At 36.7% G+C, this 24,708-nt stretch overlaps 1 protein-coding gene across 1 annotated transcript in view; it reads left to right on the top strand.

The window, feature by feature from the left end:
* The window catches only part of LOC107602803 (glutamate receptor ionotropic, NMDA 3B-like), a 95,710-nt gene extending 73,021 nt beyond the window's left edge, over positions 1 to 22,689 (top strand). The window contains exons 3-9 of the mRNA XM_016295385.1: positions 2,643 to 3,735; positions 4,361 to 4,506; positions 6,075 to 6,190; positions 11,912 to 12,063; positions 16,378 to 16,542; positions 20,231 to 20,298; positions 22,106 to 22,689. Of these exons, the coding sequence (XP_016150871.1) occupies positions 2,643 to 3,735; positions 4,361 to 4,506; positions 6,075 to 6,190; positions 11,912 to 12,063; positions 16,378 to 16,542; positions 20,231 to 20,298; positions 22,106 to 22,622 (2,257 nt within the window). The 3' untranslated portion in view covers positions 22,623 to 22,689. The remainder of the gene's footprint in view (positions 1 to 2,642; positions 3,736 to 4,360; positions 4,507 to 6,074; positions 6,191 to 11,911; positions 12,064 to 16,377; positions 16,543 to 20,230; positions 20,299 to 22,105) is intronic.
* The last annotated feature ends 2,019 nt before the right edge of the window (positions 22,690 to 24,708 follow it).

Genomic DNA, 24,708 nt, shown 5'->3' on the forward strand with positions numbered 1-24,708 from the left:
CCCCCCTTTAAATAGATTGGAATTTCATACATAAATAATTGGATAGACAAATTAGATTCTCAAAATTCATCAATAATAGCTAAATAGGAATAAAACTGTCACATTTTCTTTATTATATGTCACATATTTTAAAAGGCTAAATTGCTTTGATGTTTTATTCTAAACACTCATCAGTAGAACATCCTACCATCTGGATGAGATGTCCCAGACAGCTAGTGTCATGCTTAAGGACAGGCGCATGGCCACTTTCTCATGCTGCGGCAAATTACTGGTGTTTGCCCAGACACTCAGCTGGAATGCAGACATGCTTTAGAGCTTTAAGCTTTATTTATGACTTCCCCTCAGTTGCCTTTCCCTGAGGAGGGATCACTCTTATCAAAAGCTCTGGCACCCGCCTACCATGCATGCCCGTCATTTTGTGTGGATCATGCCAGCACTCTGCCACACACCACTATATCTCTCTCAACAAACAGAAGTGAAATGTGGCTGTGTGGGAAGCCTAGGCCTCTCATCACAACAGGATAAGGCTGAAAATCTGCCAACCGGACCCAAACATACTGCATAATGCCGGACAACTGCGAGGGCATTGCTGTAGGAGAGCGATACATACAGTAGCTCAGCAGCTCATGCAAGATTTTGCCCGCATTGTAGTACTATAAAAGTGAAAAAAATGATCTTGCAACTGCATGCATTTTTCTTACCTTGAGGAGATGAATGAGTGAGGAGATTGTTAAAAGTCAACATTATTTTGCCCATATGACAGTTCCCACATGGATGACTATTGAAATTCAAAATTATGCTCTTTTTAAAAAAATATACCCTTTGAATTGTGGCAGACAGATTAGACATGATCATATTGATCGATTATACACAAAGCATTCAGGAGTAAGACTAAAACTAAAAGTGACACTATATATTTCAGCAACATGACAGTAGTTTGCCGTTTTCAAATTAGTGTGTCATTTACACTAACTTTTTTGTGCATTTTTTTCGGGGCATGTAGGATTACGCAGAGCAAACATTCATATGTAACACTGAAATTAATTTACATTAAAATTCAGATTGTTCATGTAAATTAACCAATTCCAAAAAATATTTACAGACTCTGCTTCACAGAGGTTCTGTGCTGCATTTTAGATCTTCTCTTTTATAGTGAAATATTGGTGCTTTTTATTAATATGGGGTAATAAAGGTATCTTCATTGTAATGAGAAATGTTTTGTAAGTAACTGGTGGTGTGGCTGTTTTTCTAAACAAGTAGCCTGACTATAGATTAAAGGGATAGTTCACCCAAAAATGAAAATTACCCCATGATTTACTCACCCTCAAGCCATTTTAGATGTGTATGACTTTCTTCTTTTAGGCAAATACAAACGGAGTTGTATTACAAAATGTCCTGGCTCTTCCAAACTTTATAATAGCAGTGAATGGGGGTCGAGGTTTTGAAGCCCAAAAAATTGTGTCAAAACAATTTCAAACTAGCTTCAACAACAGTGCACAAATTTGATTATTAGATATAATAGTTTTGTGTCAAATTATTCTACTAACCATAAACCTAATCCTAACCTAACAGTCTACTAATACTCTAATGAGAGTTAATTGACATGTAGTTGCAAAGTTACTTATTGAAAGTAGAATATCTAAAGTGGACTATCAAATGTGTAACCATAACCTTTTGAAGGATCATTATTCAGGATATTTTAAATATTTTATCATCATTTCTAAAAATGCTTTAGCAATCTCATCCCCTCTTTGCAAGCTCTCTTCTCAATATTTGAAAGATCATAATGTGAGAGTAGAATCAAAGAGGGCTTTTAAGTACATAGCAACATGTCATTCTAATTGAGCTGAAACACACATAAATGTTACTTAGATACACACTGTCAGTCATTGTTTGGCTAAGGTGGGCCATTTTGCTTCCAGTGACAGGTAAAACTATGAATAAAGGAGCCAAATTACATGTTAAGCTTTTCTCCTCAGTTTTTCATTAACCAGCACAGCATTAGTCAAATGTCATATCTATTATTTATTACTCCAGACATTAATCTTCAAGCTCAATGTCAAAGCATTTCCTTAAGTGACCCGAGCCACACACCAGAGCAGCAGCCCTGCCAACTGAGTGGCTGTAATTCTGAAGAGTGGGAGGGGGGTTCACAATCAAATATATTGCTCTGTGAAAGCAACATTTGTAGTTTATGGTGTGACGGATGCCAGACGGTGTCAGTTGTCCAGCTAGGCAATCCTTCTCCCAGGCCTTCCCCCCTCTGCCGCAGTCATATTTACAGTATGCTTTGCTGCTAGAGAGGATGAAACTAGCTTAACCTGTATCTGATCCTGTTACTTACTCCCACATGAACCAGAGTCTTTGTCTGGGTAATTTTGCAGGCCTGATTAGCACGGGCCCATTAGCTCATACAGGTATATGCCATAGCTACATCATAAGCATCTTTGTTCACTGATGGCCATTCAAAATTTCGATTCAGGCACCCATTAGCAAAGATGGTTTCATTCTTCTGGAAGGTTCTGCTCCAGCAGAGAAATTCCGCATGAATAGGAATGCTAATGCATAGCTTTCTCCAGGTATTATAGACCATCTCGGCCTCTTCCAATCATCATCTGACTCTTGTATTCTTTCATCCTCAGGTTCCTCTCTAATACATCCTTTGTAGGGTTGACGGGCCCTGTCAGCATTCAACGCAACCTCTCCCGTGTATACACCTCTCAGAGGGTCCACATTTGGAGTCTGCGCCGGGATGCCGTCGGTCAGCCCACGTGGGTGACGATAGGCAGCTGGGAAGGTGGTAGGTTGGATGTAGAGGAGCAGGGATTATGGCAGGGATCGCCCCCTCGGCAGCGTACCGAGGGACAGATGGGAAGGGTAGGTCGTAGATGGCGGGCCGGCTTTCCCGTGTTGGGGAGTCGTCTGCGTGTGGTCACTCTAGTAGAGCACCCGTTTGTGTTCACTCGAGAGGTAGATGAGGATGGGAACTGTCCCGCTGGGCAATACTGTCTGGATGCAGGGACAAATAACTCAGAAACCCTGGACCAATTGTACACCGAACGCGCTCAAGGCAACAGCAGCTTCTTGCCACCGAATTTCAGCAAATGCTGTTATGGGTACTGTATTGATTTGCTGGAGAAGCTGGCAGAAGACATGAACTTCGAGTTTGACTTGTACATAGTTGGGGACGGGAAATATGGAGCAGTCAAGGGTGGGCAGTGGACGGGGTTGGTGGGCGACCTGCTGAGTGGGGTGGCCGATATGGCTGTTACCAGCTTCAGCATCAACTCAGCTCGCAGTAAATTGATTGACTTCACCAGTCCCTTCTTTTCCACGAGTTTGGGAATACTAGTTCGCAGTAAGGACACGGCTGCACCCATCGGTGCGTTCATGTGGCCGTTGCACTGGTCCATGTGGATGGGCATCTTTGTGGCGCTGCACATTACGGCGCTCTTCCTCACCCTCTACGAATGGAAGAGTCCCTTCGGCATGACGCCTCATGGACGTAACCGTGTGAAGGTCTTCTCCTACTCCTCTGCCCTCAACCTCTGCTACGCCATCCTCTTCGGCCGCACAGTCTCCAGTAAGACGCCCAAGTGTTGGACTGGACGTTTCTTGATGAACCTGTGGGCCATATTTTGCTTGCTGGTTTTGTCTAGTTATACAGCAAACCTGGCCGCAGTTATGGTTGGGGAAAAGACCTTCGAAGAGGTCTCTGGAATACACGATGCCAAGGTGAGACCTTTTAAGATGCTTGACTGTAATTTAGGGTACATTTCACATCAGGACGTTTGTGTTTTCTCAATGAAAAACTGTTGGATTTGGTTTATGTATTTTGTCAGTGTAACTTAACTGCTAGTCGACAAGCTTAAATATTAAACACCATTTTGATATTACATGGAAAAAGATGTTTTCCCTGGTGGTGAGTTTTTCAACTATGTTACGGACAAACTGTATGGATTGACAGGTAACATAAATATTCTTTTCTTGACCAGATTAACATCAAAATTTTATAATCTAAGGGAAAAAGTTAAAATCGTAAAAATATTCCAAACCGTAAAAATGTATTTGGTTGGTAACATAATTACATTTAAGTTCAATTTAAAATCAACGTATTTAGTTATTCTAAGGTATTTGCATTGTAGAAATAAATTTAATGTAGATAAACTTGACTGTATCATTTTTATTCATTATTTTGAACTCAAGACTCATCAATTTAAAAAGCAGACATTGCTTTTAATAAATGATTTATCATTTATTTATCATGATATGATTCCTTGTAGAGATCGCTAAAACAGACACCCTTCTGTCTTACACTATAATCTAACACTTTACTGTTTTTCCCTGCCTTTGGCCTCAGCTCCACCACCCATCTCAGGGATTCCGATTCGGCACTGTTCGGGAAAGCAGTGCAGAGGATTACATGAAAAAAAGTTTTCCTGAGATGCATGAGTATATGCGGAAATTCAACGAGCCCACCACACCTGATGGTGTTGCCACTCTCAAGTAAGAGATCAATTCACCCAACTGAATGCATTCAGCTAGCAGATGGCAGCAAGTGCTCCTGTTGTAGTTATACTGCCAAACTCTATTAGCACAAAGTGAAATTTACAACACATGGAAAAAACCTTGTGCATAGCAATCAATAATTCAAACGGCAGTTGCACCCTGTTCATTACAATGCAAATGCGTATGCTGAATCTTTTCTCTAAGTCCTCCTTAGTGACTCACTGGTTGACAATACTGCAGGTGTCAATATCTCAGCCAAATGAATTCAATTTTTGAATAAGGCTGTCATTAAAATGAGGTGTTTGCCTGCAGCATTTTTTCTCTCAGCATATTTGAGTCTGAGATTCCCTTCTCACTGCTGCTCGCCAGGCGAGTGGTTTGTTGTTTCCTGCCAGCTGCAGTGCCACAGTCTGTCACACACATACCAAATTGTGTTTTTGTTTGTTTATTTATTTAAATATTGATTTATTTTGGGGCTATATCAAAAGAGAGAGAGAGAGAGGAGAAGAGAGCTGGGATACAAAAAAGGAGGGGGAGAATAAAAAATTCCTATGTGATTTTTATCTAAAGTCTAATTAACAAGTTTCTTTTCAGTGAAAAAATATATATATATAATTAATTATTTAATTTTTTTTGGCTAGTCTCAGACTTCTAGCCTAGTTTTCCTTCACACCGGAGATGAATTTAAAAGGAGCTCAGCAGAAAATATTAACATTTTGAGAGTTGCCGCGTCTCACTTCCTCCAATAATTCCTTAGTAAAGTTTTGAGTCTGTATGACAGATGGCAGAATTAAGCCTGAAATCATGCCATACAAGTTGCTTCATTTAATTTTTGAATGTATCATTCAGAATGTAATTGGAAGAGAACTAAAAAGAGACAAACGTCTTCAAAAGAGTCAAAGATCCATGCAGTATTTGAATTGGCTGAAAACACTTTAATCCTTTTTTTAATTTTGAGAAGAGGATCAGAGGTATCAGTTGACCATATGTATCGCAATGAAGCAGCAAAGCAGCATTTTTTTAATTTATGCCACAGTCTGCCTGCTTTTGCCTTTTGATGCCATATATATGCAGTTGTGTTTGTACTCCAGATTTCAAAAGTATCATTTCAAAAGAAACTACTGGTGGTAAAATGTTAATAGTTTTCATATGGCACTAATCATTTTGATATGTACTAACAAAAATATGTGGAAAAAGAACTGTTCTTATCAACCACAAGTTGTGCTGCGGAATTTGTTGCTGCTGGCTGAACCTTTTGATAAATTACATCTTTTATTATCATTAAATTAAGTAAGGGTGGGCCGCTGCCCTTAAGGTGTCACTATCCATTAAAAGTCCTTTTTGGGCTCTAATCAGCTTGCATCTAGTTTAGCGTAGCTGCTGATTTATGGCCGCCGCTGCAGTTTATGAACATTTAGCTCAGACAAATGATGTCTGTGTTCTATTTGCACCAGAATGAGATGCACAATCTGACTTATGAAAATCATACTGTGCATGTTTAATGAGAGTGTGTGTCTGTGCATATGTGTGTGGTTTTGTAGCCCCTCTTTTTTTATGTTGTGAAGGACAGATCCGCCTCAACTTGATGCATTTATCATGGACAAAGCCCTGCTGGACTACGAGGTGTCCATTGATGCCGACTGCAAGCTGCTGACAGTTGGCAAACCCTTTGCTATTGAAGGTAAGCAGAATGTACAAATTGAGTTTGAATAATTTCACTGGACAGATTATGGCTATCATTGAATGGAAATGGCGGTCGCCATGTTGAAATCACATGACCAGACATACAGGTTGCAATGGAAAATAAGAGTTGAAACACACTTGGTCAAAATAAAGATACAATCAGGGCCTAAAACTAACATTTCCAAATCTGCCAAAGGCTGGTGACTTGAGAAAATTTACCGGCCATAAATGTTGTGTACTGGCCATGAAACTGTATGTGCATTATTTTTCTTCTTCTTCTTCTTCTTCTAAATATTAAAATCAATAAAGAAACATAACTAATATTACTGAACTGTAAAGTATTTCACAATATTTTGTATTAATATAATAATAATTATTATTGTTTTTATATAAATATCATTAATGCTGCTGAACTGTAAAGTATTTCATAATAATTGTAATTAATAATAATCATTTGTATTATTACATATTATTATAACAGTACAATTACAATACTAATAATTTTTCTTTGCTTTCCAACGTTAAACCATAGAGCTTTTATTTTGGCAGAAAACGTAGTGAAACTTCACTTTGCTTCTCCGTTGTTGACAACATATTTATAAACCAATCTCATTACAAAGATGTTTTGAGCATGTTGCCTTTTCAAATGCACGTTATTAGCGAATCAAACTCCCAGCAGTTCGTGTGGAGCAGCATTTACTGTGAACCATGGAAAGATCACAGCGCTTCAGTCTGAAACACGAAAGCGCATCAGATTACATATCAATATAATTATAATGCAGTCTTTGCGATTTGATAATTGCACTAAACCATATCACGTTCTCTGACATTGCTAGAATTAATTAAAAAAAATTTAAATTTGGTAAGTTTCATTTACTCCGCAATGCTGAAATTTTCTCGCATTTGGTGCTTGGCAAGTGTTCATTTGAGGCCCTGGATACAATACAACGGTAATATGGTATTAATATACTAATATAAACTGTAAAGCATTTAATCTCATTTTAGTTAAATGAACAATTGTTTTTCCTATCGTTATTTAAGACAACTTCACCTCCCTTGAAAAATTCACTGGCATGCCGAAATGTAAACAAATGCTACTCACTTTATCTTGGTGACACCTCTGTTATTGGATATTTCCTGTTGTGAAATAAATGAGTCATGGGTGACAAATACATCTGAAAATAAAGTATTTCTGCTGTTGTTAATAGAAAATGTAGCTTTTGCATGTGCTACATCCATTATGAGTTGTTCAAGTTCATTGTTATCATGGATAGCAAATGTAATGCAGCTTTTATAAATAATACATTTCATGATTTTTATATGAAACTATTTATATTTGATCAAATATATGTAAAAGCTATGGACGATCGGTCAGAATACCGTATGATTTTTCCCTGGACGTTGAGAAAACTGCTGTGAAATGTTATTCACTGACCAAAATGACTGTCATTAGAAATCTGGACTGCCGTCAGGAGGTAGATACTGTGCTTGAGGGGAATAAAGGGAGGAAAAGAGAGACAAATTGGGTAGAATATTCAAACTTCACATTTGCATTTTTTAGAATGCATTAACAAATCCACAACTGACAAGTGAACAAAAAGTAAGTCAACTTGGCAGAGATCTGTCCTGCTGTCATGCATTTTAGTGGGGAAGCCAATTTAAATGCAAACCTGGGCTCTTTTCCTGAGCTGCCTACAGGAGGCACATATCTTTCCTGAAGGCAGCACTGAAAGGTGTGCTGGAGGAGAGAGAGAAAGCGTTGGGTAAAATAATTGTTGTCCTATCTGTGATATTTTCATTTCCCAGGCCAAACCCCGAGCTGGGCGTCTGGGCTAATAGAGCTCATGCCCTGCTCGTGTCATGTTAATTACCATATGCCTGTTGTCTCATGTCTCATATCTGTTCATATTATACCTCTGTGTCCATGCTGGATGATGTTACGCATGTTTTTTTAATGCATTAATAAGCATGGTCTCATGCATCAGCTGTAATTAGAGAGACAGGTCTTGCCCTTCAGTTCTGCCCGTAAATGGTGCAACATTATTTGTCACACTCATGAAATTGCTCAGCATTTATGACTGCAGAGAGGCACTGAAGATATTTAAACATTAAATTTCAGTTACACTGCATCATTTTCTTAATCAGTATTTTGGTCTTGTTTTACTTCTTTTAGATCGTATGTTATTGCTGTTATTACTATAATTATTATTGCTATGTTTTAAGCAATAAACCTCATTATTAAAAAGATTGTTAATGGGGTATTTATGAAATAAACTAACATACTGCGCACCAAAACTAAGTGGTAATAATGCTCTTCTTCATTGTTTGATTAATTTCTCTTCATTTGTTTGATTAATTTCTCTTAAACGAACACAAATCTGTCAAATAAACTAACTAGCCCTTGTAAAAAAGAAGTACACTTTAGCATACTTTACAAAAAGTGCTTATTACGGAAATAATATACTTGAAAAGAATATAAGTGGGAACTGAATGTAATGTTTTCGGACACTTACAGTAATTGGATGTTAATGTATTATAGTTTAAGTTGATGTTAAATGCAGTTAGCTGAACTTTTGCTTTTGACCCACTTAAGTAGTTCTTTTTGCATAATTTTGTAATTACTGTTTTTGTCTTTGTCTTTGAAATATAGTAAAAGTGCACTGCTGAATGTACTGATAAGCATATATGGAAAACTGAAATATACTTTTTATTAAAACTTGTATGTCATACATTTAAATTAAATTACATTTTTTTAATTGCAAGTTTGTAATTATGAAGTTGCAATTTACTACAATTAAAATATATTTACTTTAAATGTAATATCGAATAACACACAACAGTTAAAATATAATCAAGCACTTGTACAAGTGCATGTGCTTTATGTTAGTCAAAAACATAATGATTTAAACTTTCAGTTTAACATTAAAAAGTGCACTTTTTAAAAGTGTACTCACATTAAGTATGTTAAGAAAGTCTATTTTTTTTAATAAAAGTTTACTTTCTTTAAGTACACTTAAGTGGCCTTTTATTTAAATTATATTATATTATCTCCAAGTACAGTTTTTAATATTTACATTTACATTTAATCATTTATCCTTACAAATGAGGACAATAATAGAAGCAATCAGACCAACAAGAGAGCAACAATATACAAGTGCTGCAAATCTCAGTTAGTCTAGCAGTACACATAGCAAGGTGTTGTTGTTGTTTTGTTTTTTGTTTTTTAAATTTTAAATAAATTAAAGTGAATAGAATAGGTAAGTTCTAGTATTAATTGGTCAGGTGCTGGCGAAAAAGATGTGTCTTTAGACATTTTTTGAAAATAGATTAAGCCTCTGCTGCTCGAATTGAGATCGGCAGAGTGAGAGTGATTCTGTGCCTCTTTGGGAAGCTTCTGGAGGGCGCATAAGTCTGAAGCGAGTTTAGGTTTATTGGTGCAGCTCCAGTGTTGTCTTGTAGGCAACATCAGTACCTTGAATTTGATGCGAGTGTATTTAATATTTTAAGTATGCTTCTCGTACACATTCCATACAATTCAGTGCACTTCTTTTTCACAAGGGGTTAATTGCATATAGCTCTGACTATTGTGAATAAACTCAGTTCATAAGATTTAATTACACAATGCAGTGCTGTTTCAGCGCCTGGTTTGTTAATAAGTGCTTAATATATAAGACTGCGTTTTAGGCTGAAATGCAGAGCTACAGTGGTATTAGTGTTTGTGTGTGTGTGTGTATGTTGCAGCTTGGCAGTGATGAAATGCGTAGATGTCAGCATTTGAATATCTGTGATCTGTCAGCCACTTAGGGGCCAGTGGGGGCTGGTGAGTGACAGATTTACTGCAGAGAGCTGGAGGGAAAACAGCCCACCGATTGGACCAAGTATTATATTTGTACCTTTTTCCCTATATTTTGTCTTAGCTAATTTCTCCATTTCCAGGCCTGACCCACTGTTGGCCATCTGGGCTAAAACAGTAATTGAGGTTCAGTGTAATCAGACTCCTCTGGGCTCGTGCAGGACTCCTGTCCGTGTTAATTCCCATATGCCTGTCATCCAATTTCCTATGTCAGTTTGTCTCCCACGCATCTGCTGATTGAATAAGATTCATGCCTGTCTAGGAACACAGGACTGTGAAATGATATATGAATGATAGGACTCTTAAGGACGCCCACATCATAACTCACCTATTGGACGACCCAGAGTGACACACCCCTCTTGTTACTCATACATGTAGTCACTTCATCATCTTTTTTCACTTCATCATCTTTTTTCATTTATGAAGTCACTCATATTGTCTGACACAGCTTAAAAAAACAGTTCCCTGAAAATTAAAACTGTATGCTATTTAAAACTTGTCAGCATTTTCTTCCATTTTGTGATTTTTACTTTTGCACTATTCACTACCGACATAGGGCACCATTGACCTACAGCCAAAACCTTGGCCTAAAATCACCCGATTTGTTTCAGTCGCACAGGATTCGTTTTTTACGCATGTTTCGCAGTCAGCATTATTTCTCTGAAAGATTTCATGATGCATTTATTTAATTTCCTGATTGAGCAACATCTATTTCAGACTCTTCAAGTCTGTGCAAATGATATGGCATTTTCATAGAATTATAGATTCCATAGGAATTAGGTGTGATGTTGTTGAGTTAATTATTAATTTGACCAACATTTAAATCATTAACTGCTTCAAAATGCATGCTGTTAACGAACTCACAGTTGAACCATGCAGGTAGCCTAATGTATGAATAAAACAATATTACAACACAATTACATAAACACAGTGAATAACAGTACAAGGTGCATAAGCAAAAATCTTTATTCGGATTTCAGAATGAGCACTTTGACATTAGTAATACATATGCTGAGAAGTCTTGTCTGTCCGCCGATCTGATGTTCGCTATAGTAATGAATATAAACGTAGGTTTTTTTAAACAAAGGGAAATTCCCGACTTTAAACAAAAAAAACAGATAATCTCTAAGCAAATACATGCTTAGGACGTATGCATAGTAAGAATGTACAGGGAAACCTCAGCTATAAAAATGCTTACTCGTTGGGAAATGTTTTCTCACTAAAATATGATTTCCTATTAATTTATTAGAATATATATGGAATACCAACACGGTGGCTTCATTTTTTATGACGTCATGAGCAATCCAGTTTTCTATTATAAGTCATTGTACAAATCTGTAACGACATGAGGGTTGAGTAAACAGAGGGTATTTTTTGGATCATTTTGGGTGAACTGGCCCTTTAAGAACTGTGATTATATTCACTGTTTTCCAAAATGTCCTTTTATTTCTGAAATCTAATTTCCATGTTTGTTAGAGATTTCAAAGAATAATTGGAAGTTAGATGGAAGAAAAATAATACCTTCCAGACCTTGAGAGGCTTTTAGTGAAAAGCTGTGATGTAGAGTAGCATGTTGTGCTAACTCCTGTAAGTTAGCATGATTCAGGTGTAATTTTTCGACTCAGCTTGTCAAAACATGAAATTTGTGAGCATTTGCTTGTTGTCATGTATTTGTTTCCCTCATCACCACATTATTTCAGCTGAGTGGGCCAGTAACGATTGCTTTCTATAAAACACTGAAAGAAATGATTTGAAACTCCATTAGTTGTTCAAAGACAGGCCGTTTAATGAAGCTTTGTCACACATTCTGTTTGTTCTGGTGGTGTTTTGATGAATTGGACTGATTGGGTGTATTTCCCCCCTCAGGTTACGGGATCGGACTGCCCCAGAACTCACCACTCACCTCCAACATATCTGAATTCATCAGCCGTTACAAGTCAGACGGCTACATGGACATGCTGCATGACAAGTGGTACAAGGTGGTGCCGTGCGGAAAGAGAGTCTTTGTTGTTACAGAGGTGAGCAGGATTCAGTCTAATTGAATGTGAAAAGAAAAATGAACAATGGTGTATAGTGCAAGAAATCTTCAGAGGTGGCCCAAAACAGAACTGGATCATTTGGATTTAATATTAACAAATTAATAAATATTTATTTGCATAATTCCTATATCAGTTCAATCCTTTTTACCGGATTAGAAGCATGTAATAAATTCATGGTTGGCGGTGTCACTTTTCCATCTCATGCATTTGAGCTGTTTGATGGTGTTGTTATCCATGCCATGCTTGTGTTGATTTGATTTGTGTGGTTGTACGTTACATTTAGATTTCACCTAAATGTTTTCAGATACAGTTATATTGTTGGGAAATTAAGATTATTCAGTGATACAGTAAATACATAAGGCATAATGTATAAAAAATGTTTATTTTATAACTATTTTATCCCACTTACATTGTTGGAAAATGACGATTATTAAGTGATACATCAAATAAATAATGCATAATTTATAAAGAAAAATGTTTATTTTAAAGCTGTGCATCCCATTTATTACATGGCTACTTAACAAATACATAAATAAATGTCAATGAAATGTATAAGTTCAGCTGAATGAAGCAGAAATGTACAACTTTTATCATTGCACAGGTCATTTTATGTATGAATTGCATTTTTATTATTTTTCAACACTTTTTAAGAAAAAGTGTATTTTAAAATTTTACAAGAAAATGGACAAAATTTAGAAGACACTCATGGGCATGTCCTGATTCTATAGAGTCAGGTGCTCTCTAGAATGAGAATGTCTCTCCCACTAATTTCATTGACTTCCTTTGAATTGTCAATTTCAATACTAAATGCGAAGAAAATCTGTGCTTTAATGCCATAGTCCATCAAATGGGAGCTTTATCCCACATCTTGCAAGACGTAAGTAGTGGCTCGCATTTTAATTATGTGTATTATTTTTTCATCCCTGAAATTACAACACCACAATAAGAAATATGATGATAAATGCGTTTAAAAATCCATTTGCACGGCCGTCATGTTTTAGCTAGAGCTTGTAAGTAACCAACCATTGCAACCCTAGAGAGGGTTTTTTTTTCTCGCTGATGACAACTGGATGGAGCAAGGGAACCAGTGTGGACCTCATCAAAAATCACTACACCAGCCAGGACTTCATCTAGACACGTCGTACCGGATAAGAACATCCTGATCAAACCTGCCAGATGCAACAAAAAATACAAGTTGAAGATGTACTGAATCCGTAGTCATTGCATAGCCCAATAAAGGAAAATAAACTAGTTTTGCTACCCGAGGAAATTTATTTTAGTATAATGATAGTATATGATTTCTCAGTTCAATATATTTAGCAAATTGAATAGATCATGTAGAGTAAATTACATTTGTATCACTCAAACCTGGCCAAATTGAGTGCTAGTCACAGAGCTGGTTACCATTAACAAAGCCTATTGGCGATACAAAACATGTTATCATCCAAATAAGCTTTCCAACTAATGTAAATGAATCATAATATAATAGTAGTTCAATTCAATTCAAATTTATTTGTGTAGCGCTTTTCACAATACACATTGTTTCAAAGGAGCTTTACAGAAAATGCATGTCTAGCAGAAGTGAATGTGTCCAAATAATGTTAATTTCACAAATGAACAGTTCTAGATAATAGAATCGTACAGTTAGCTAACATGAATTAATTTTAGGCAGAAGCTCATTAAAGGGATTATTACAAGTGTGATCATAATGATTACAATATAGAGAAAATTTGGCAGCTGTGCATGTCGATTCAAGTTGGCGTCATCTGGGGTCCTCGCAGGGGTCAGCATCATCTCTTCACAGGTGTTGGGTCATCTGAAGTCTTTCTGACTCTGAGTAAACTTATCTCTTTCAAATGTCCTGCATTGTCCCGAGAAAAATCAGATTTGCAACAGAGCAATATACAGGTGGTCACCCTAATTTCATGGGGTCCTTCCCTGACGTCAATTAAACCTCCAAATCTCCAGCCTGTCATGTACAGCCAAATTAAATTTTCTCTTTAATTAATTACTCGGTTTTTTTATCCAATCAAACAAAGCTCCTGAGATAATGGCGCTGACCCCATTCTGTCATTCTTCATATGAAACCGCCAATAGAGAGCTCAACTGTTTGTCATTTCCACAGAGCCCCTTTAAGTCTGACAGGCTGATATGAGTAAGTGATGTTTGCTTCAGTGATCGGTGGCAGAGGGGCTTCAGTTCTTACACACTGATTTGGCTCAGTACCTTTACTAACTTATCTCGTGTCATTATCTCTGGTGCTGACAGAGGTGTGCGTTAGATCTGCTCGAAACCTTCAGAAGATTCCAGAGTACATGACACTTTCAGAGCGTGCTGATCGGCTGACATCCAGAGGAATAAAGAAAGGCCGAACCATCCCTCTCTCCTACAACACAGATTTCTCCGTGCTCCCGAATGCTTTAAGCTTGCGGCAGGGCATGTTTTTTTCCCCATCTCTTAATTTCAGGGGGGAAAATTACCATTGCCTGAGCAGAAAAGATTATTCCTCATTTCCATTTCAAATCTCGACACTCTTGTTGCATCAGAGGCTCACAGAAAGACGAGAACATGAGGACGAAGTATTGTGAGCTGGTTAAAACCTACGCAAGACACACTCGGTTTTGAATCGATCCGACAAGTGAACATGTCTGAGACAGAGCTAATAGGATGTGTTATTTCCCAGAATGCCGTTGGCAGTACGCAGCGGCCTTACAATGATTTACAGGATTGCATTCATGCTGGTGAATCAGTAAAATACACAGCAAACCTGGCTTCACCTGATTTCTCATCGGTTTTGAGAACACAAGGTACCCGAAAAAGAGTTTGTTAGAGCTGTGCAGCAGTCAGAAAGTTTCTCTGCCAAGATACAGGCCTCATGGCCTGCGGTCAAAACACAGAGATGAAAGAGTTCGATGTTTATTCATGTATTTTTGTCTTTTCTAGAGTCGCTGTTTTTGTTAACAGCATGATGTAAGAGATTCTCTGTGAGAACTGCTCAGGTTATTAAAGGTGAAGTGTGTTATATCTGCACCAAACAAAAGTGCAAAACTAGTGACTGTTTTCAAAAGGTTTCCATGAACACTCCCCCATTTTCCATTGGTTGACAAACATTTAGCTCCGCCCCAAACTCACTCTATTGGCTGAGCTACTGTTGCTATGCCCAAAACAACCTCTGGTGTGGAGTCTCAGTGTTTACATTTTTTTGGGAAAATAAACCTTCAGATAGTTCACTTAAATTCGACTGTGCTTCTATTAAAAGTTTGAGAAATTATTTTTAAAAACCCAAGAAATGAACATTCTATTAATCAAGAATCCTTAAAAAAAGATAATTCCGCTTTCATAAACGTTTTCAACATTTATAATAAGAAATTTATTTGAGTGATTTCTGAAGGATCATGTGACACTGAACACTTGTAATAATATTTCACAATATTACTGTTTTACTGTATTTTTGATCAAATAAGTGCATGCCTTGGTCATCATTCAAAAACATTTAAAAAATCTTACTGACCCACCCCAAACATTTTGGGGAATATATATGCTATTCTACTGCTAAAATTAGCTATTATCCAATATATACATTTAAAATTTCAAGGAAACTTAACCTAATATTTTGATGAGTCATCCTGAACTGTTGCAGGGTTTTCTCCAATCAAATGCTCTCTAGAATGAGAATGTCCCGCCTCTAATGTTACCTGCAAATAGTATTCACAAATAAATAAATAAAAATTTTAAAAGAGGGATGAGCCCTTCAATACGTCTGTCCAAATATTCAGTCTCAAAAGGAAATATGTCAACACAGGACAGAAAACTGTTTAACCTAAAAATAAATTACACACTTTACTGTACCTTTAAGTTTAAACATTTTCTTTACAGTCATCTTTATTATATAATGCAATGTGGAACATTTTCCAAAAAACTACAGATTTATGATTAATTAAAAAAAAAACATTATTATGTTGAGCTTTTGTTTTGATTGATTTTTGTGTCTATTAGAGTCGGTGGTCTATCTCTGTCTATCTGTAGGTACATACAGATCAGCTCGCCCCATCTAATATTGATGTGGCTCCTGCTTCTCTTAATAAGATGATTTTTAATGTCAATTAGTTCAAGCTGGTAGGAATCCTTCTCCATCAAAGACACTCCGGGGAGGATATGGGCTTCTCGCTGGCTAATCTAATATCAGTCAGCAGGGTTTTACTGCCCTCCTGTGTGCAAGTACTGCATCGCACTGCTTTGGTCCTTAAAGCTGCAGTGTCTCATTTCTTCGATATTTGTTCTCTCTCTGTCCAGACGCTGCAGATGGGCCTTCGTCACTTCTCAGGGTTGTTTGTGTTGCTGTGTGTGGGTGTGACCGGAGCCTTACTCACTCTGGCAGGAGAACATGCCTTCTATCGCCTGGTTCTGCCACATATCCGCCGCAGACAGAAGTTCAAATACTGGCTTCACACCAGTCAGGTGAGCCGTGAGCCTAATTTAAAGGGACAGTTCACCCAGAAAATAAAAACTCACCCATGCTTTACTCACCCGTTTGACTTTGTTTCTCCTGTTTAACACAAAAGGAGATGTTCTGCAGAATCGCCATGCTGCTCTTTTCATAATGAAAGTGAATGGTGATCGCATCTGTCAGATTTAGACTAGCCTACTGTTATTGTATGTTTACATTCTTTTTGTCAAGTGTGGAGTTTTGCTAAATATCTCCTTTTATGATCCAAAAAACCCAACCAGTGTTATTATCGTTAACGAAAACAAAAACTAATTTTAAAAAATTTAAATAAAAAGATAACACATTTTTGTTCATAAAATAAAATAAGAGAATTAGAAAAATACATTTCAGTTTTCGTAATTTTTTTATGTGTGGTCTGTGTACTTTTGCGTCCATTCGTTTTTTTTTTTGTTTTTTTACCATGATGAAAAAAAGAACAGTTGTTGCATTTTAAAATTCTATGTTGAAAACCAAAATTGAAATTAGAAACGTACACAAAATGCTGCCTGAAAAAGTAAAATATTGACTTATTTTCAGATTTTTGTTTATGACTTTATACACCATTAATAAACATTTTCAAAATGCACAAATTAATATAGAAAAATTTTGATTTTAAAAGTAATGCTTCCCGCTCAAGCCGTCTCTGGAACAATGCAGAGACCTAATACATTACTTTAAAATATGATTTTAAAATAGACATGGCAGAATTTTATCATCATGAAATTATATATTGGGGTATAATTTTGTAATAATTTTGTGTGTTATCTGGGTCACGGTTTCAGAGAGGACCATGCATGGTCGCTCAAAGTACTGTGCATCGTGTTAGAGCGCTACAAACAAGGCTTTAATGTATGGGGTAAATATCTAGCGTAGCGTTAGTTCTGGCAGGTCACGTTAGTCAAGCTCGCATCAGCTGACTCTCAGCTGATCCCCATCAACCTATGGGAATACGACACCTATCTAAGCATTCATATACAGTATAAGGTCCCTCAGTATTATCAGCAGTTTACGCATTGCTCAATAGCTAATTACCCTCCTCCATCCCCAGCACCTCCTCTGTCAGTCAGGATTCAGCCTTCTGATTCTCCTTTGAATCAGACTAATTCTAAAATGTGTACATAAAATTATTGAACTTTAACGTATAAATATACTATAGAAATATATAAAATTATAATTTCTCCCTATTTCTCCAGATACAGGCAGGCCCGGTTCCAGAATCAATTCACTGAGGGTGCTTCTGAAATTAGTGAGGGTGCTCTAGCCTTAATGTACATCTATTCTGACATATTTTTGCCCTGTCCATTGTTATGGTTATCACTATCATTGCAATGATATTGACATCCACATATAAATGCCACACTGATATGCGGATGTCACTCCCGAAACTTTGCAACATGCAAGCGGTCACAGGTTCTCTAAGCATCATGAAAAACAAAACTTGTTCAACTTCCGAATTGATTATAGCCAAGAAAGCGTGCAAAGATTATAGTCACTAAAAAGCATCAATCATTTCAGTTTATCGCAATCTCACAAAGTTCTATTATAATCAATCCAGCTCTACACTGCACAGTGAATTTCTTATTCACATCTTTTTGTTTGTTATAATGAGGGACTCCCGAGCGTGCAGCACTGAACAAAACTGTGGTGTTTTGAGCAGTGGGTGGATTCTAAACACCTCTGCTTGGCATGCTCAAGAAATCAACAGGAATGTCAGTGATTGATCGATGCTACAAAACACGTTGAAAATAGAAACCTTTGAAGCTCTCCAGAGTTCAAACACAAATACACACTGGAGAGTTTGGAAAATATGTTTCACCAGTATCCTGTCCTATTTCTACAGCTTCACCTGAGGTGCTCTTGCTTTCGTTTGGTTCCCTCTAGAACTCCTGTATAGAACCACACCTGGATACATTTGAATGCAAATGTGTAATTCATAGATCATAAAAATATCTAAGCCAAAGGTTTTCATAAAGCAATATGTTACCGGTAGCTAGAAAGCTAAAGGGATAGTTTACCCAAAAATGAAAATTACCCCATGATTTACTCCGGGGGGTTAATAAAGGCCTCTTGAAGCAAATCGATACATTTTTGTAAGAAAAATATCCATATTTAAAACTTTATAAACAGTGATCTCTAGCTTCCGCTAAATGTCATACACGCGTACACGAGAAAGTGGCATCCAGCGGATGACGTAAGGCACGTAGGTGTAGTATACACAGCGCTGGTGAGAATATGCTATTCTCAAGACAACCAAGATTTTGTTTACAACAAAGGAAAACCAGTCTCCTCTTGGCTTATATTGAAATCCTTCGACATTTTTCTTTACAAATCCTCGTTTTGTACTTCTATTCATGACCGGTGTTTTGTTTTGCTCTCTCCTCTGCGCTTCCGCGTTCGTCACTTCTCACCGGAGTTTACACTACACCTACTATAGAAATATATAAAATTATATCCACCGGAACGGCGTTCTATTGTGAATGCACGTATGACAGTTAGCAGACTCTAGAGATTTCTGTTTATAAAGTTTTATATATATGGATATTTTTCAAACAAAACGCATCAATTCGCATTAAAAGGCCTTTATTAACCCGCTGGAGCTGTGTGGAGCAGTTTTATAATGGATGGATGCACTTTATTGGACTTTTTTGGACTATTGAAAAATAACACCCATTCACTACCATTATAAAGTTTGGAAGAGCCAGGACATTTTTAAATATAACTCTGGTTGTATTCGTCTGAAAGAAGAAAGTCATATACACCTAGGATGGCTTGAGGCTGAGTAAATCATGGGGTGATTTTCATTTTTGGGTGAACTATCCCTTTAAATTTAGTATTTATATACATTAAAAAAAACAAGCTTTATATAATTGTTTACCATTTTTAATGAAATACAAATTTTGAATAATGAAAATTAGTTTTTGTTTGCTTATTCTATTCATCAGTGTTTGAACCATTAAAAAAAAAAAACTAAAATCTCAGGTATCTTGGGTAACAAGTTAATAAGTACAATCTAAATTTAACCTAGTCTTTATCTACTTTTCAGAAAGCCAGCTGATGTACTTAAACAATAAAACAAAAACTCAAATAAATAATAATTAATAGTATTGTGTTTTTATTTCAATATGAAACTAATAAAAACTAGTAAACAAAATTGAAATACTAAAAACTGAAATTTAGTTGAAAATAATATAAATAATATAAAAATAAAAACTAATAAAAAAACAATACTATAATAACACTGAACCCAACATACATGTTTCAAGTGATGTGAGGGTGAGTAGACGGCCAAATATTAATAGCTGAACGAACTATTCCTTTAAACGCTCATGATGTTTTCTATTGTCTGGGCTGTTTTATCTGCAAAATTTTAACTGTCACCAAGTTTATTATTCTCTCAAAATGTTTCCTTTCTTCCTTCCACTGATAACTAAGACTAAGAATGGCACGGTTCTGTTATTCATGGGGTGAAGCTTTGACTCTGTAAATGAGCTGTGCTTGATCTCTCTGGGTCTTTCTCTGAGGGCTTGTGGAGGGATTACTGCCAAGCCGAGTCAGTAACTGCCATCTCTGGAATATTGATTTTTAAAATCAAAAGCATGATGTTGATCTCTCTCATTCATCCCTCGCTGCGATAAATCCTTTTTTCTTTTCTTTTTGCAGAAAATCCACAGAGCACTGAACATGACTTATGAGGATGTGAAACGGCAGCGGGTGAACGTAGAGAAAAGGTTTTTGACTTAGTTTTATTAATCTATTTTTCATTTTAACAGCAGCTTATGGCAGCTTGAATGTCAAAAATACACGTGGGTTTAAATATATGTTTCATTGTTTTTTACTCAGAATGCTGATGTTACTATAGCAAGATGAGGATCTTGTTATGATAGTGATAGTCTTAACTGTTAATAGGTAAGAGTTCACCCAAAAATAAATACCATTATAGTTCAGGGTTCCTCAAATCCTGTCCTGGAGGGCCACTGCCCCGCAGATTTTAACTACAACCCTGATCAAACTCACTTACAGTACCTGTGATTTTCCGAGGATCCTGAAGACCTCGATGAGCTTGATCAGGTGTGATAGATCAAACTCTGCAAGGCATCGGCCCTCCGGGGCAAGATTTGAGGAACCCTGTAGTATTTATTAATAATTTAAATTATTTTTATATTTTCAGTTTTCATTTTAATTTAATTTTACATTTTAGTCATTTTGTTATGTGATTTAGTCATTTTATATTAGTTGTTGTTTTTTACATTTTTATGTAGCTTTATTTTTATTTCAGTTTTAGTAATTTAGTGGAGCTCTTATAATAGTTATAGTTCACTCAAAATAAATACTATTACAGTACTTATTAATATTTAGAATTATTTTTATTTTCGTATTTTCAGTTTTCATTTTACTTTAAGTTTTATTAATTTAGTTTTTTAATTTATGTTTTTATTTTCTGTATTTCTGTTTAGCTTCCATTTATTTTTATTTTTTTATTTAATTTTAATTATTTTTAAATGTATTTTAATTTTGTAATTCCCCTGACACTTTTATTTAAATTATTTTCATTTTAAGACGATAATTATTTTTTATTTTACGTTTTTCATGTAATATTTATATTTGATTTTATTTCAGATTTATTATCTTTATTAATTATCTTTATTTTTGTTTCAGTTTCAGTAATTCATTTTTGTAATTCAACCATAGACTGTATAAAAACATGGACGTAGTGTCCGTGACATCACCCGTAGGTTTCTGAAGAGCGTTTTCGAAGCTCAAAGTGGGCGGAGCCAGCCGTCGCCATCTTAGCAGCGTGTCATCGCGCGACACTCCCGAATAATTGAAAATGGGCAAAGAGGCGGGAGCTGATTGCTGAAACCACGCCCACCTAGCTCGACTGTGGTGACAGCAACGGCAATCCACCTGTCACTCAAGCGTGCACGCCCTTAATTATGCAGAACTTTAAGGCTTAATATAATTTAAACGGATGAGTTATAATACAATTCACCTGTAAACATTCTGCTGTAAAGTTGGGCATTTTAACATGGGGATTCTATGGGACTTACTCCCTTTTGGTGCCAGCCTCTAGCGGCCAGTCGATGAATTGCAGTTTTAGTCACTTCCGTGTTGGTTTCACGAGAGAGATCGGAAGGTTGCTGCTTGAATTCAACTGAACCTTTCCTTTCCACACTTTTCCACAATTCCATGACTTTCTTTCTCCTATAGAAGACATGGTGACTTTTTGATTAATATTTTGGCTGCTCTTTTCTCTATAATAAAAGTAGATGTGGACTGAAGCTGTCAAGCTCCAGAAGCACCATTAAAGTACCATAAAAGTATTTGCTCCAGAAAAGTTCAAATATAGCACACAAGTCATATAGCTTACTTCCTTTATGTGTGTTTTTTGTAATTTTGGAGCTTGAGAGCCCCAGTCCCCATTCACATCATTACACAGAAAAGGATATTCTACAAAAATTCAACAATGTCAGGATTTCCATTTTTCTGTGATATGTCCCTTTAACATATTCACTTATCTTGGCTCTGTCTTCCCAGTTGTAATATCCAGAAAGCCCAACCGCATCCGCCACCTCCACCAGCTCCGCTCGGATCCTTTGCCAGATGGAACAACGAGAGCACCAAGGTAGCGCAGGAGCCCAAAGACAACAAGAGGGTCCATTTCAACCTGGAGACCCTCAACACACGCAGACTCCTGCCCCGCATCATGTCGGAGGGGGGTCAGGCCAGTTCCACCTCCACATTGAGCTCCGGCGCAGGGAGTTTATTGGCGAGAGTGTGTGAAAACGGAGGGCCTGTTCAGCGGCCCGCCTCCTCCTCAGTGAGATCCTCGAGCCCCTCCAGAGAGAGCGAGCTGGAGGAGCTCCAGGCCAAGATCGAGGAAATCCGCGGGCATTTGAAAGCCGCTCTGGCTCGTAGGGCGGAGCTTCAGACTACACTGGCTAAAGAACGTGCGGCTGCCACCATCGCCCCGGCGACCACAGCAGCTCCGCCCACAGTCACAGCCACCATTTGCCCCGCCCTCACCAAAGAGCCAGCAGATTTGAAAAGGTGATGTTCACATTTTCTGAAGTGAACACAGTAAATATGACAATGGACATGTTTTTCTATCTTTCTCCTCCTCCTCCAAAAAAAAAAAAAAAAACTTTCATATCTACCTGGACTCTTTTAAAATCATCATGTTAAGGCAACATTGACCCTTGGTACGGTTTTGCTAATGATAAGGCTAATAGGGCCTCGTGTGGCTTATTTTCTAAAGCCCTGCTGTGAAAGCAGGAGCTACCTGGATTTTGTTTCTTCGAATCAATTAGACGTTTGTGGTTGAAACCGGAAGAACAAAATGTTGAAAGCACCAAGCAAGTCCATGCTTTCCTCTCAGAGTTTTGTTTATTCACATCCCAGAAGGAGCTTTGCCTCTGCCCAGCTCTTGATTTCTTGGTGGATATGGATCTGAATAAAACCCTGCTGCACCCGAGGCCTCGTCATGGAGTCAAAGGTAGAATAGAACATTGACTTTGCTACTTTGGTATTGATTTTATAGCTTGGTTCATTCTGATCTCAAAATTGCTACTGTTATTGACCTTTTCCCCCTCCATAAAATAATATGGTTGTCTGTTTGAATTAAGTTTGATGTTCAAGAAATAAATGTGATCTTGTCATAAAATTGGAATCTTACTTGAAAACTTTCAGCTCAGAGTAATATTAAACATAATGCTTATTTTTAGTGCTTATAAACATAATGCTTAATTTTATTAGTCCCAGTGGTGAACCACAAAACGTTTGCTGGTTGCACAGGCACAGTAAGAAAGAGAATACTGCAGTTAATTATAAAGCATGTAATTATATGATATATGCTGGTGGCAAGCATTTAGAATATTCACTTTAAGCAGATGTTGACAGTGATGCTTACTTTGGTGTTAAAAAATATATATATAGTTTTTTTTTTTTATATATATATATATATATATTAAATTACCACACAAAAGAGGTGACAGGGTTGCAAATTTATCTTAAATAAAAAATTTAGCCATAGATTTTAAATTGTTTCAGTTGTCCTTACAATAACTTGATTGAGTTTAACAAATGTGGTAAACGCTAAAATATGTGTATTAACTTTAATATTAAATTACTGTCTTCTCACTATGTTGTGGAAGAAGTCTAAATGTTGCTGCATTAACAGAAAAGCCTTTCAAAATTAATTGTAAAAAGTAATCACTGAATCTACTTAAGAAAAGCGAGTAAACCTAACAGATTTTTACAAATTTGTTGAATTTACTTAATTACATTGTGTTATGTGAACTTTCAGGTGGATGCAATCGTAAAACTGAACAACTTTAGTAAACAGTACTTAAGAGCATCTAGTTTGTTGGATTAAAGGTATGTTTCCATTGTCTGGTGCAAAGAACAATGAATACCGTTTTAGAGTGAATACAATTTGAAATGGTTAAGGTTTTTTTTTTTACAGATAGGGTTCTGAATATTTTTTTCTTCAAGCTGTCAAATAACAGTAAGATTTCAGCTTTTTGGCTTGCCCACAAGCTGTTGCTGCCTCATAATCCAGTAGAGCCTTTCACAATCATCATATTTATATTAATAACTTCATATATTTACTGGATTTTGGTAATTGCAGCATATGACAAAAACATTAATGTGCTCTGCTACTCCTATTTTAATTTCTTCAATGTGTTGGGAGTCCCTGCAATGTGAACGTGTACAGGTGATTGGAGACGACATAAAACATTTTTTTTTTATATATTTTTATATATATACATTGAATTTATTTAATGCACGAGTTTCACAATTTGAGTTGAATTACTGAAATAAATGAACTTTTCCACGACATTCTAATTTATTGAGATGCAGCTGTATATATATATATATATATAAATTTCCCCAATCCTACTATGTGCCGTAATAACTCTAGACCAGTAGGTGGCGGAAGGTTGGTTTAAACAAAACATCCCCAGAAGAAGACAACAAACTGAATTTCAGAGTCGGATCATGTTTGAAATGTGGCTGCAAGATTAGGTAAGTTTTTGATGATGTACTTATAAACTATATTGTCACAGTGCGTGCTATAGTTTTTGAGGAAAAGAAAAGGCAGATTTTATTAGTTTTTACTGACGAGCATTACTGTAACC

This window comes from Sinocyclocheilus grahami, unplaced genomic scaffold (genome assembly GCF_001515645.1).
Source record: "Sinocyclocheilus grahami isolate Dianchi unplaced genomic scaffold, SAMN03320097.WGS_v1.1 scaffold335.1, whole genome shotgun sequence".
Lineage (NCBI taxonomy): Eukaryota > Metazoa > Chordata > Actinopteri > Cypriniformes > Cyprinidae > Sinocyclocheilus > Sinocyclocheilus grahami.